This window comes from Fringilla coelebs (assembly GCF_963513975.1).
Source record: "Fringilla coelebs genome assembly, chromosome: 1".
NCBI lineage: Eukaryota > Metazoa > Chordata > Aves > Passeriformes > Fringillidae > Fringilla > Fringilla coelebs.
In genome coordinates this window covers 100,003,018-100,017,867 of record NC_140028.1, presented here as the reverse complement: position 1 = coordinate 100,017,867, position 14,850 = coordinate 100,003,018, and the positions used below count along the sequence as shown (strand labels likewise).

The 14,850-nt window shown below is 43.3% G+C and overlaps 2 protein-coding genes across 2 annotated transcripts in view; one reads left to right on the top strand and one right to left on the bottom strand.

The window, feature by feature from the left end:
• Positions 1 to 987: 987 nt before the first annotated feature.
• On the bottom strand, positions 988 to 2,478 carry LOC311154510 (inositol 1,4,5-trisphosphate receptor-interacting protein-like 1; the record flags this gene model as incomplete). The annotated part of the gene is made up of 1 exon (XM_084207098.1): positions 988 to 2,478. One exon carries the CDS (start codon positions 2,476 to 2,478, stop codon positions 988 to 990), a length of 1,491 nt encoding a protein of 496 aa, XP_084063224.1.
• Positions 2,479 to 7,265: 4,787 nt separating this feature from the next.
• Positions 7,266 to 14,850, top strand: part of BLVRA (biliverdin reductase A) — a 28,694-nt gene continuing 21,109 nt past the window's right edge. Inside the window, exon 1 of the mRNA XM_084209751.1 lies at positions 7,266 to 7,383. The gene's annotated coding sequence lies outside the window, so the exon portion shown is untranslated. The remainder of the gene's footprint in view (positions 7,384 to 14,850) is intronic.

The window sequence follows — 14,850 nt, the reverse complement described above, 5'->3', positions numbered from 1 at the left end:
AGGTGTCCAAACAGATAGTGACATGATATACATACTAAATTTATATTGTTCTATTATATTTATTATGATTTTTAATTATAAAACATTTTACATATTTAATAAACATTTAATTATAAATATAATTTCTTCCATGTAATTATACAGGGATTAGATATAATTGTTATTTTATTTCATTTCCATTTATATATTAAATTATTGTTTTGTATTAAATACAATATGTGTAAAATATATATTTTATAAATATATCTGTGTAATAAAAATCTTGCATCTTATAAATGCAGTAACTACAGAATATTAATACATATCACAACAGGTAGTGACATTATATATGTGCTGTTTATTTTCATAAAATAATATGACAATTTATAAACCATTTCTATAATATGTATCTATTAAAACATCTGTTAATAACAATATTTGTAGGTATATATACATATATCTATTTGTCTATGTATCCCATTCATTCCTGTCTTTGTCATGGCACTTAAAGCTGGTTTTCTGCCACCAGCTGCAAGCCCCACAGGCACATGCATCCAAAGGAGGGCCACAAGGCTGGTGAAGCGCTGAGAACACAAGCCCTGTGAGGAACGGAGCTGGAGTTTAGCCTGGAGAAACAGAGACTCAGATACCTTATCACTCTCTACAACTACGTGAAAGGTGGTTGTAGTCACGTGGGGGTTGGTCTCTCTCTGCAGGCAGCAGCTGACAGAATGAGAGGACACAGTCATAAGCTATGCCAAGGGAAATTTAGGTTGGATGTTAGGAAAAAGGTTTTTTCTGAAAGAATGATAAAGTATTGGAATAGTCTGCCCGGGGGAGGTGGTGGAGTCACCCTCCCTGGATGTGTTTAAAAAAAGACTCGATGTGGCACTCAGTGTCATGGTATAGTGAAGGTGGTGTTAGGGCATGGGTTGGACTCGATGGTTAAATGTCTCTTCAAACCTAGTGATTCTGTGATTCTCTGATTCTGTGATTCTATGAGCCCCACTAACAGTGGCCATAAGCCAGCACTCTTGCCAGGCGATGGCGCAGATCAAGGTAGGCTTGCATCGCCTGGGAGTGGGCAGCTGGATCCTGTGACAGACCGTAGAAGAGGTTGGGTGGCTTAGCCCTTAGTACATCTGGGGGCAGCCTGATCTCCTCTGGAAGACTCTGGTTGCCCACAATAAAATGTTCCAGGTGTTTCTCTTCCAGAGATAAGCGCAGCTGCTCCAGAGCATCCGACAGCTGAAGCAGGAAGTGTCTCCTGTGCCACTGAGACACTGGTACCGTGTGCAGCAGGCGCATGACAATGGTCTTGATGGAATGGATGGAAAAGTCCTTGCGTGCAAGAACACGGGCAAGGAGCTGCAGGCATTTAAGGTGCGAGCTGTCCTGGGGGGCCTGCCTGGCTATGTGCCTGAAGAACTTTGTCTCTGCCACAGCATAGCTCTCAGGCCACATTGTGCTTGGGGTGTGGGCCCCTCGAAGCCGGCTGCTGATAAAGATGTCTGAGGCGTATCGCCGCACCCCGAACAGCACCTTAACCTGGAAGCTTTCTAGGCCGTTGGTCAGCCTGAGGTTGCAGGAGCGTTTGGAGGGCAGCGGCGCTAAATCCCAATTGCGTGACTGGGGCAAACGCCGCCAGGTTGCTCCCACCAGTGTGCAGAACCAGTGGACGGTTTTCTTCACATCAAGGTAGGAGTCAGTGCACAGCGTGTCTAGGAGGTTGGGCTGCCGAGTTATCCTCCTAACCACATCAGGGTGGTGCTGGAAGCACAGCATGTTCATACCCTGGTACTCCCTTGGGCACCTGCACTCCAGCTGGACACGGACACGGAAGTTCCTGCCAGGTTTCTGCTGGTCAGTGTAACGCTCCAGGTGGAAGATGTGGCCTAGGGGAGGAGTCAGGGGTACAAGCACCTGGTACAGAACTTCCTCCTCACGGGCAGTCCAACCTTCAAAGGCACTGCCAATACCAATGGGTTGTTGCAGCACTGGGTAGAAAGTCCTAGTCAAGGCACGCCTGAGGACAGTTATGAAATTGTCTATCAGGGCCATTGTCCTGTTGCAGCCTGTCTGCAGGTCCTGTACAGGCCACTGTATGCGCTCCTCTAGAAGCCATCCCAGATCATATGCCCATGTCTCGTCCTCTTCCTCTTCCTCCTTCTTTTCTTTCTCCTCCTTGCCACTGATCTCTGCCTCACAATTTCTTTTCCTCCACATAAACCATACGGCCAAGAGAAGAACCAAGAGCCCAGCAAATGCCCAAATGTGCCAGGGCTGCAAGGCAGACCTGGGCAGGTCTCTCCAGGATGTGCCACTTTGCATCAGCACGAGCTGCTTCACCTCCCCCTCCAGCCGAATCCTCTCCTGTTCCTGGAACTTCGCACGCAGCTCCATTCGCAGATGTGTCACCTCATCCCTAACATCATCCATGGGCTGCGGGTACTGGACTACACTTAGGAAGAACAAGAACCACAATACCCAGGAATCCATGGTCTGCAGGAAGATGAAGAGAAGGCCTTAAGGGGAGTGGGGAGGGAGGCAGCTGGCAGTGGGAACAGCAGGGACAGGAATCCCAGTGATCTGAGGGCAGGAAGGACAAGGCCCCAGACAGTTGGGGGCAGGAAGGCTTGTCCCACTGCCCCAGCAGCAGCAGCACTGTACCACAGCCAAGGCTCTGCCATGAAGGGCTGTCCCTGCATGCAGAGGAAGAACCCTTGGGTGAAGCATTTCTGCGCCCTGGCCCTTGTCCCCAGTATGACCTCCCCGCCACATGTGCACTCACCGCTTGCCCAAGCAATAGAGGGCCAGTGTTACCTGCTTCTAGGACCTTTTCTAGCTGCCCCCATTGTGACACATTCCCATGATGTCACAGGTGCCACAGCACATCACAAGCCAGCCAAGTCCACTCTTTGTCCCCACCCCAGCTCAGCCCCTCAGATTGGCCCTGGTGTACTGGTTAAGGCTGCTTTTGAGTGAACCTTCTTCAAAGAACTTCCCTTGGTCTTTCTTTTGTCTTTCTTACCAGCTGCCTCCACTGATGGTCTCATAGATATCCATGTTGGAAGGCACCCTTGGAGATCATTGAGTCTAAGCCTCAACTCCACATTGGTTGAGCTACCCTTAAATCTCTGCATCATCGAGGTAGAAAAAGTCCCTGAAGATCACACAGTTCAACTGCAAACTTAACACTGCCTATTCCACCAATCAGTCAGGTCCCCAAATGCCATATGTGCATGACTTCTAAACCTTTCTGAGGGTAGTGACTCAGACATTGCCCTAGGCAGCCTGTTCCCAAGCTTGATATCCTTTTTGTTGAAGGAATATTTCCTAGAGATCCAATCTAAATTTCCTGTGGCGCAGCTTGAGATAATTTCCTCTGGTCATATTGTTTGTTCCCTAGGCTAATATAATAAACCCCACTTAGCTACAACCTCCCTTCAGGGACCATCTGCATCTGTCAGGTGCAGATGGTTCAGCTGTGAAATCACCTCCTCCCAGAAGAGAGAAAGGTGCTGCTTTTACACTGTGGTTTCTGTGATCAATGCCAGTGGTAAAAAATGGGTTCTTGGTGGTCAGAAGTTTCAGGCTGCCAGGAAACGTTTCCATGCAAGGAGGACCTTTCTGCTGAGAACATCAGCTGAGGGAATCCATACCATTCCAAGCAGAAGGAAAAATCATCACTCTCCTTGTAGAAAATGTGAAGGTTTGGAGTGAAAGTCAGTGCTGGAATGTGCCAGGATATCCATGTGGATTTCACTAACCTGCAAGGCCAGACTGTGAAGATGGGATCCCAGAAGCCAAGAAATGCCCTCTTGCTCTGGGGCCTTCCATGGCACTGGCAGCACACATGAGAGCCCTTCCTCAGCCTTTGCCTTCAGGAAGGCCCCAGTTTGGGCAAAGCCTGATTTCCCCAGCTCTCCTCCTAATGACCCCAGGCTCACCAAGGCTGTTTGGTTTCAACCTAGGCAAGAGCAGAAAGAAGCCCTCACCTGGCTTCATAGGCCCCTGAGACAAGCAAAGATAAGGAGTGTGCAGAGAAGAGGCCATCAGCACTGCACAGCAGCTTCTCTCAGCTGTAAATCACAGAAAATTTAAACACTAAAGTTATGGTTTGGGGTTTGTGTTGTATTTTGTTTGAAGCCGTTTTCCCCACAGGAAACCCTGTGGCATTTTCCATGTTGCATACCTGGATTTGAATGGTCCACTCGGTGCTGCTTAGATCAAACTCAAAATCGTTCCTTTGCCCCTCTCTCTTCTCTGTTATGAAACACCATTTCAAGGGGTTGATGGGTAACACCATTTCTCTTTTCTCATCTTGTGCTCAGGAACTGGGAGAGCCACCAATCCCCCTCTCCTGCCCCAGATTCACCCTAAAAGGTTTCTGCAGTAGGGTAACATGGTCATGTTGCCAGTGGTTCAGCTGCCAGCACCAGTGGCAGAGCCCAAATTCCACCACAAGCTCTCTGCCCCCCATCTTGTCCAGATCTGGAGCTCATTTAAATGTTGGGGTTTTTATCTAGCTGCCTGAATAAATAAACAATCCTATGGCAAAGGGAGCTTGAGGCTGTAATTTAGGGATCAAACATCAGGTAGGGACAGGATTGGTTTAAGGTAACCTAACTAAGGTAATCTAACTACAGGTTAGATTACAGGTCATGGAAAGAGGCAGTTGTGCCATCTTGTTTGTCTGTGTGCTGTGCCACTTCCATTAGTTTTGGGATCGGATTCATTTGGAAAGGAGGTGGGGCATTCCTTTTTTTCCTTTTTTTTATTTATTTTAATTGACAAGATTAATTATGAGCGTGAACAGGTCCCACATCCTCTAGATCATGTGGCTGCACAAATAGGAGCATGGTTCCTGAATCCAAGGGCTCTGAGTTACATCTGCCTCTAATCGCTCCCAGATGCATTCTTTTGTATGTTCTGCTATGTGTTATGGTTTCCTATCACGTGCTAATTGATTCATTACTTTGTGCTAAGCATACAGTCACATGCTAGTTATTAACTGTCCCATATGTTAAACTTATTATGTATATGCTTAAATATTGTCTCTCCTGGTCTGACAATCCTCCTTTATGTAATACCACACATATGTTGAAGATTTTAAGACTTTAAACTTCCTGCTCATTAGTTTTCTGTATGATTTGTCGGTTACTTTTTGGAGCTCCTCCTTGTTACAGTTGTGCAACAACTGTAATTAAAGCTGCTGAGGCATAATAAGTTCTTTAGCACTTATTAGAGGGGATGGAAAGAGTTATTTGAAACAACCAGCATAGATAGTAATGTCATCACAAACCCTGTGTGCAGTCGATGTTATGTTAGACCACAGAAGTTTTGCAATAGTTAAAACTTCATAACTGGCTCAGAAAATGTCACTCTGGCAAACAAAATGTAACTGGGTGGAGTCTGAGTTCTTGTACTCTTTCTGATGAGGAAGTTCACAGGTCAGAAATAAGAAAATATGGAAAGAAGGGTGTGTCACTCTCAAAATCCCAACCTGCAGAATTTTAGAATAAAGACTTTAAAGAATCCAGGGATGCACTGGATTTTTAATTTCTATAGGAAGAAGATCGGCTTCTTTTGATATGACTGCTTTACACAGCACACTCTAAGATTTACCAAAAATAAATTGCCTTGAGCACACTTGTGTGCAAAACAAAAAAAAGGTTCTCCAGAGGTATTTCTACCGTATGTTTGAGATGACAGGGTACAGAATTTTATCCTTTGTACCTGTAGTCCCAAGGTAACACAGCTTTAGGTTCTACTATATAAATGCCCACTATCAGCATGGTGTAGAAAGATCTGTGGAATTCAGACCAGCCTCATTTCATACATTGTTCATTGGAACAGGAACCACTGGCCTGGGGGAAATAGCTGTAGCCTCACCGACTTTTATCTTCCAAGCTCCAAAAGGAGCCGCTGAAAGTCCTGTTGTATGTAGATAAGAAATGGCAAGTAAAGAGGCTGGGAGTAAGATCTGGGTAAAAGGTGTCTCTCCTAGAAAAAGCTTTGCTTATGCATATAGTATGTTGTCTGCCAGGAAGCAATCCCAGTAGAAAAGGAGGCAAATAGTCTTGACTAAGAGCTTGTTGAACACCTGGCCTGGGCTGTCCTAGCAGCTGCTCTCTGCATGCCTCCTGCTTGGGCAAAGCAGGCACAGAATGATTTCTTTCCCACTTGGCACTCTTGAAATTCCCAATTTCCTGAGCACAGATTCGTCCTGTAATGTAAACCCTATGGCTGCAGCTGGGCAGACACAAGCACTGCTGATGTACCAGTGTCTGCAAACCACTGCAGGAGTGGGCTCTGGGAGTGTCTGGCTGGGGTTGTTGCCCCTAAAATGGGCTCCGTACGTGGTGTGCAATTCCAATTCACACACAGAGGAGAGGAATCTCTATTTCTTTATTCTAGTTTGTGCAAAGTAAGGAGCTAGGTGATAACACACAAAACACCAGCTCCCTAATCACCAAAACTTTATTTATGCGTTTTATCAAACAAAAGTATCAGTATTCATCGTCTAGAAGTTGCATAGTTCTCTCATTAATTAGTATTATATCTTCTTAGCTCAGTTTGGTCAGAGCATGGTGCTGATAACACCAAGGTTGTAGGCTCAATCCCCGTATGGGTCATTCACTTCAGAATTGGACCTCTTGAGGATCCTTGTGGGTCCCTTCCAATTCGGAATATTCTTTAATTTTAGTGGTTAAGTGATTCTCTCACTCATGTTAATTACTCCACATGTTCAGTCTCCTCCTCCTCTTGAGTCAGTGGGTTTCTAGACTTGGTGGTCTGTGAGTCAGTGTTTTCACTCTCCCCCTGCAAAAAGCACCTTTCACCCAGTTGGCACTTTAGAGTAATGAGTTGCCCCTGTTTATTCCTCCTTCTGGCCCTATCTTGGGCGTTCTGCCAAGCATCCTTGTGGTCAGTTCAGTATTCCATTGTGACTGATTTCAATACGTATATAATCCTAAGTTCCTTTTTTCCTATTCTTTTTCAACGGCTGCAGCTACTGAGGCATATTAAGTGTATAAACAGGGTTTATTGATATGTAGTTTATCAGTTTGGAAACCCAACATCACAGGGACCGCTGCGCTTAACCGGGAGGTTTTGCCCAGGCCCCCAGGGAGCTGCCAGCCCCTGGCCAGCCCCGTGCAGCTTTCCGGGTGTTTTCTGAGAGGAAGCTCGCGGCCGGAGCGCCTGCACCAGCTGCCTCTGGCTTCAGCCCGCCCCTGCAGCGCCTTATTGGATTCCCGGCCGAGGGGGTGTTGCCGCCGCGACAGCGACAGGGCGTGCGGGCGCTGATATGCCGGGGCCGCGGAGCGTTGTATAAGAAGGAGCTGCAGGGAGCGGAAGAGAATTAAACGCGACCACGTTTCTCCTCAGTGAGCTGGAGAGGTTAGTGGCTATTACTTAATCCCTGCTAGCTGTAATTAGGATTTGGAAGCAGGCCTTTCGTTTTCTGTTCCTCGCCTCCCCAGGATTGCTCGTCACCGGCGTTTCCCCCTCGATTGTGGAGGATTGGGGGAGTCCTGCAAGTCACGTTGTCCTAGCTGCTCCAAAGACACCCTCCACACCAAAGGGGACGGGCCACCATCTGGGAAGGGGGAAGCAGCGAGAAAGGAAAAAAGGGAAAGCCCTTGGTTTGGAATAATGTCCGGGTGGCAGTGAAGCCTGTAAATGATGTGGAAGTAGCCAAGTAGCATCTTCGAGTGGCCAGGGCACTGCATGGTGAGAGTGTGAGAGGTCATGTAAAACCTTTTCTACAAACTGGACTTCTTTTTTGAAGTGCTGAGCTTGCTTCCAAACCTGTGAAAATCCACGTTTACTGTAGCTATTTGATGCTCCCTTCTGAAATGCCGGACCATCAAGCGGGCTGTACCTCAGTTTACCCATGTGTAAAGTGAGAATGAGAATATTTTCCTTTCGTAAAGGGACATGGTGGGGCCGTATTTCAGACAGCTTTTGGTGGGAGAAAGGTGATTCTTATGTTCTCAGATATGGTACAGAATCCATGCTTAAAACACATTCACACTTAATTGCATTATGTTCTAGTCACAGCTATCACTTATCTCTAGGTAAAAAAAAGAAAAAAGATGCATCAAGGGCTCAATCTACGCCCAGTGAAAGGACAAGCTGAGCCTTTATATAACTCCTGTCATCCTGCTGAACTTTTGTGTTAGAGCTTGATAAAAAACCCCAAACAACTAATGTGAATTAGGGCAACAGTTTAATGAACTGATTTTGTGTGAAACCATTTTTTTTCCAATTCCTTGCATTGATTTGCCAAATTAATTTTTGTGGAATAAAGATAGTCTTTCAGCTGTTGGATCTATGGTTACAGATGTGAACACAGAATGACATTGTGCCAAAAATCAATAACATAGTGTTTGAACATCTTTCTGTCATTTGTGTTGATAAATGAGGAAATGAAGACAAATATGTTCCAATAATGTAAATCCAACTTGAAGTTTAATCTTTATAATATAAAGACCAATGGGTTAATATTTTAAATTATTTTCAGAATATATAAGAAAGCCTTAGTCTTACTAAAAACTGTCACAAGCAGTGCATACCACTTGGAGAGTAATTATTAATAATTAAATTATAATTAAATATTACTAATATAATAATAATTGATAGTAAAATACTTTACAATTTCTTACTGTTGGATCAGGAAACTTCCCTTCTTTGGGAGCGCTGATTTTTCTGGACTCCTCTTCGTGGGTTTACAACCAATGGTCAAGAAACTTTTTTACTGATAGAAATCTCTCCGTTTCATCAAAGAGTAAACTGAGTTACTGTTTGTGAAGAGCTGGAGTTTAATTCAGTGAAGTATGGTTTTTGTTATTCTTAAACGACTGGCAGTGCTTATTTTGTAGAGCTAAAAAGGAGACTCAGCCTTTGTCATTTTCAACTTCTTATTTTAATGTCCTCATTATTTTCCCAGTTGTGCTAACTGGGTGTTTCAACACCCATTTCCTCACCCCCCAAACCCAATGAGCCAAAAAGACCACCGCATTAAGGTCTAAGCAACTTCATTTTAAATGTCAAAGGGCAGACTTGTTGTTTTTGTCTTTTCTTTTGTCGTGAAGAATATCTGCTGTATTCACAGAGTCTGAAAACCAAGCTCAGCAGAAGAACAGGACTGCTTTGCTCTCTGGACTAAAAATTACCTGGCATTGTCAAAACAAGTAAAGATAAATAGATAAATTAACGTTCCAGTTTTCAAATTAAAATAGGAATCATTTTTCATCTTACATCATGGTGTCAGGACTTCAGTAAGATGCAGGACTAGAACGCACATTGGCATTTTTGCTTTCCAATGATGACTCTAAAGTTGCCTGAGTTTGATCCATCTTGTAGAGGAGTATTGTACTCTATGTTGTGCAGATGAGTTGTAGGAAGCTTCAGAGGGTGTTTGCCATTACTACTGCTGTTGTCCAGTGAAGCTGTCTCTGCTTGACTAGGTATCTGATGGCACTGAAGCTGCCATCCTTGGCTAGGTAAGCAGTCAGGCAACAGGAGATAGAACTAAACAAAGCTGGGAAGAAGTGGAGAAAATAACAGAGTGTGGATGGATGTTGTAGTGGGACAATAATGCCCTGAGGAAGGAGTTCCTGTGTTTTACACAGCAGTACAGCAACATCGGCAGGATTGTGGATAACTTTCACCTCGTATTTTCAAGCAACCATAAATTTTTCTGAAACTTGCAGGTAGAGCTCATTGTGTTAACATACATTGTGCTCATAGTGCACCTTATTAAGCGAGGCATTAAAAAGGTTTCTTCACTGAGTGGGGAAGCAGTGGGGCTTAGGAAAGAAAAAACAGTTTGAAAGCCAAGGCACTCTTGCAGTTTAATCCTGTAGTAAAAAAAAAAAACCAACCCAAAATCAACAAAACCCCACTCTGGATAATCCATGCCCTGTTGTAACTTAGCAGAACAAAGGTTGCTGAGGAGCTGTCTCATGCCTCTGGAGCTGGCCTTGAACTTTGGCAAATGTTCTTATGCCTGTAAAGCTAAAGTGTGGGACTTAGATCTTAAAACCTTATAAAATAAGGTTTTAAAATAAAAAGGTTTCCTCTCTCTCTTGTTTCGTCTCTACTCTCTAAGCAAAAAGAGCTTTGGCTTCTTGTCTAACTGAATTTAAATGTTCCTTAGACTAATGTTTGCAACTCAGACAGAGATCTACTGTGCTAATTAGAAAACATTGCAGAAAACCCACCTGACTGGGAAAGATAATGAAATGTATTTGCTAATCCTGTTCCTCCAGATGGGTACAACCCACCACTTTAACAACATGAGTTGAACAATTAGCAAAAAATAGATTCCTACTTTTTTTTATTATTTTTTTCTTTACCGTGGCTTTATTAAGCAGTTAAAAGGAGCTTGTTTGTAGCAGCTAATGTTCCTGTTATAGTAACTAACCTAAATACTAAATTAAAGGCTGTACAACACTAGCTAATAAAATGAGAAGTTCTCATGGCTCAAGTAATGTTATTGTGTTTATTAATATTCCCTTTCAGTGAAACGGGTAAGTACAAAGTCATCTTTATCATCTAGTCATTACCTCTGTTCTGTGAATGAGAGGGGAGAAAAGCCTTCAGAAAGAGCATGGATTATTGAATAATCCCCAAATAACAGAAAGGAAGTAGTAGTACAGGATGTGAGGGGTAAGTTGAGACTGCAGTCATTCTAGTGAAAGCATCATGGGTGATTCTTTGCTGTGCTGGAAATGATACAGCTTTGTGACCCTTTCTGTTGCTAGGGAAAGCAGCCCTTAGTCGGTATTTACTGTCTTTTGCAGGCTCTGACACGGATTAGCAACAGACTGGTTAGTCTGTTACTTGGTGATGAACACAGAGATCTCGGTGGCTTGCTTGTACTTGTCTTTGGAGTAATTAGCTGATTTTTCTCAGACAGCATAATTGTGTGCAGCTGGAAGTAGGATCAACGTGTTGGTAGAGATCTCTCTGTGCTTAGTGTTTGGTCTTGGTGACAGAAGATATAAATGTATGAAGGATTGAGGTGGGGGGGTTGTGCTTTGTTTATTTGTTTTGGTTTTGTTTTTGTCATTAAACCAGATTCATAACATTTGAATGGAGGTGGCAGATTAATTCCTGGTTTTTGTCTTCCTCCAAAGCTTTGGTTCCTTACTGGCAAAAATCTGTGAAGAACTCAGATACTCAGATTGGAGCATGGATAAGGAGGAATTCTGTACTGTTGATAATTCACTGTTAAGTGATGAGGCTATAAACCAGGGTAGTACACTTCTGGCATTGGAGGGTGTCACGATCTGTCCTTATGAACGGGTTTTGTGATGGTTCGTGATCTCAGAGTGCAAAAAGAATCAACACGGCGCAAGGGGGTTTGCAGTAATAATCAAAACAAATGCACCTTTATTGAAATAGCCACAGCAAAAATGCGTTGGGGAGGAATTGGGGGAAAAGGGAAAAAAAAGGAAAAGAGGAAGGAAAAAGAAAAGGGTATATAGCTACCAAACAGCAAAGTCCTTCAGTATCCAGCCGATGGAATTAACCAGGTCACATCTGGGAAGATCTCAGGGATGCGGTTCATTTGGACTCCAATGATACTCTTTTTTGATGGGGGAAGGGGACTGATTTTGAAACTGTATCTATTGTATCTTTGGGGGGAAAGAATCTATTGTATCTTCAGGGGGAAAGAATTTGTAAAAGGTTACACACAGTACATATTCTCAGTAGGTGGGAGCCATTGTTTTTGTGGTTCAATGCCCACACCTGCAACATCCATCTTGCTTTGGTCAGCTCGCCTCCCCCTGCACACCTCCCAAAGTTGGGGGGGTTTCAGTCCCAGTCCTTGAAAAGTGTGAGAGGGGCTTTTCACATGGGGATTTCATGTCTCGGCTTTTTCTCCGGTGAAGAGGCTTCTTACATCTCAGTTTGTCTGTCACGGTGGTTGCAAACAGGCAAGAGGGGTCTTCTTTGAGAGACCACCCCCAAAACACAGGAGAAGTCCAGCCAGGGCAAGAAGTGGTGAAAAATCCCAGAGCTGTTGTTGCAAAAAGGTCAGAATGTCCTTTTTCTTCTCATGGAGCTCAGTGTAGCATGCAGCAAATGCACCTGTGACAACAGGAGCTTAGCAATGCTCTCGGGTCTCCAAGCCCTTGGCATGTACCTCTCCAGAGATCTTTGTATGGGGGCTCTTTTCTTCAGTGGTCCCTCAGTGACGATTGTGAGGCAGATGGACGGATATTTCAGGCAGACCCTCACAGAGGGCATCATGAGCTTAGTCTACTTTCATTCTTGTTCAGTGTAAGACAGGGGTAGGCCTGGTTTTTGTAAGTATAGAATACTTGGATTTGCAGTCCTGGAGTGCAGTATCTGTTAAAAACAGTCCCAAGGCATCTGAGATGTCTCAGGTTTGTCATCCAGAAGTCAGGATAACCAATCCCAGCAGTTATGTTTGCCCTAGGAAATGTGTTTTTCGTTTGGATTTTTTTTTTAGAGTCTATTTTACATTTACTTGCTTAGAGAAGTGAAATAACTATCCATACATTTAGCCCAATATTTGCAAATTAAGACGTACTGCCTGTTCTTATATGCCTGGCATCTGAAATGAGACCTTAAGGCTGAGGGCTCTTGAATAAATGTTTTCAAAATAAATAGGTCATTTGCCTGACTCTACTTACTGTTCAAAAATAATGGTCTTCTGTGATATGTTTCCAACCCAGTCCTTCTTGAATAGGTCGTGGTGACAGCCTGACCTAGTAATATGCACAATAGAGATATAATGAAGATATAGCAAAAGAACCATAAAAATAGCTGTATTATATGATAATATAAAGGGGGCTTAAAGTGTCTGGTCCTTTGTTTTAGTGTAGATAAGAGCTTCCTTTCTCCCCTTGCTCTGCAAGCAGGGGATGTGGCCATGTAATTCTCTGGCTGCTCTGAGCCCAGTTTTTCTGATAAGGCTTCATCAGAAAGGATACTGCTTTCAAGGACACAGCCTTAATTCCCTGGTATCTTTTGAAGAAGGCCGAATTTTGTACTAGGGAGATATATGAGGCACCTTTTTTCCTTATTTTTTTTTTTTTTGTGTTCATGTACTCAGGCAGAGAGAGCACCTTTCAGAAGCAACTGCTGGTCTGCTGCACGTTACCCATCCTTGTTGCTTGGGATAGCCAGAGCTTCCCACCATCAAATGGCCTGTAATATCAGAAAAAAAAATTCCCTCTCTTTAAGCACAGGAGGGAAAGTGCTCCTATCCTATGTGCTCTTAAGTTAAGTCACCTCCTATCCTAGGTGCTCTCAACTCCTAAGGAAGTGTGAAGGTGTGGATAACTCCAGAGTTCAAGTTTCTTTTGGTTAAATGACTACTAAATGAGATCCCAGCTCTTCATCTTTTGCCCATGGGATCTCATACAACCATACTGACAGATGGCCTTTTTCATCAAGGGAATCATTATGAGCAGGAGGAACTGATGAAGTTGCCAAGTCACTCTCCATCATATTTGGAAAGTCTTGGCAATCAGGTGAAGGCCCCAGTGACTGGAAAAAGGGAAACATCACGCTTGTATCAGGGGGGTTGGACTAGATGATCTTTAAAGGTTCCTTTCAACCCAAACCATTCTGCTGTTCTAAGAAAAAGAAGTGCAAAGTACATTCCTTTACTGTGTGCTCATGATTATTATTTTTATTATCCAGCTCCTACATGGTCTTTTTTTTTTTGCTTATATACCTATCTGGAATAAACTTTCCTATTCTAGACTGCAGAACAAGTCCATCAGGAAGAAAAGCCATCCAGTCTTATAGCAAGTGTAGTCAAATAGCTTGTGATCTCTAAGTACTCAAGTCTGACCATGGGAGGGAAGAATAGAGATTTAGTATCTATGATGGGCATCTAAAAAGAGGGACAGCTTACAGAGGCCCACCTGCACTGTTTGTGTTTATCATATTAATGTAAGGTGCCTTGGTTTTCCATTTCTAATGATAAATAAAGAAATTTTGTGTTTAAAACTGTTTTTGTTGGGAGGCCGCAGTCATGCCTGAGATAGCTTAAATAACAAATATTAAGCTCACAGTCTTCTTTCCCAGAACCTCAAGATGCTTTCTTGAGTTTAATTAGCAGAAGTCAAGGAGGGAAGAAGGGATTTAGACAGACATTTTAAAAAGGAGCAAGGCTGAATAAAGTAATGAACAGGGTTGCTGTGACATTTTAGAATTGCTTTTATGTTACTATTGGCAGCACAGGACGGTGGTAGTTCAGTAAAACCACTCTCTTCTTTTCAGAACTCAGTCGCCTCTTTGGGTGTTTAAGGAAATGGTGCAGTTTAGGACATGAACTTCAGGTGGGGACAAAGCTCTTCTCTTACAAGAGTAACTGTTAAATCATTTCACCAGAATATTGCAGAAAAAAAAAATGAGATGGTTACAGTCTAGTGAAATCAGGGAAAAAGAGGGAAATGTTTGCATTATGTTTCAAATAGAAGCATTCATTTCTGGAAATCTTTTACTTCCACAATCCAGTTGTTTTTCTGCCTCTTTTAAAAGGTATATTTCCCTCTTCTAGCACCCAGAGTATTGTCTGCTCCTGAACCTTCACAAAAGCTGTTTTGGCTATTTCAAAATTAGGTGCTTGCGCAGATCCTGCCTGTGATAGGATATTATCCATTTTATAACAACCACAGTTGTGGTTGCTATAAATAGTCCATATTAAAGTAATAGTCCACATTGATTTGGCAGAGGAAAGAGGAGTGATACTGAGTTCTCTTATCCCAGTTAACGTCCATGCTGGTTCTGAATAAGTTGTGTATTTAAAATACTCCTCTGAACAGACAGTCAGCTTCACTAAACCTTCTAGCTCACATCTTTGAATGCAGACTG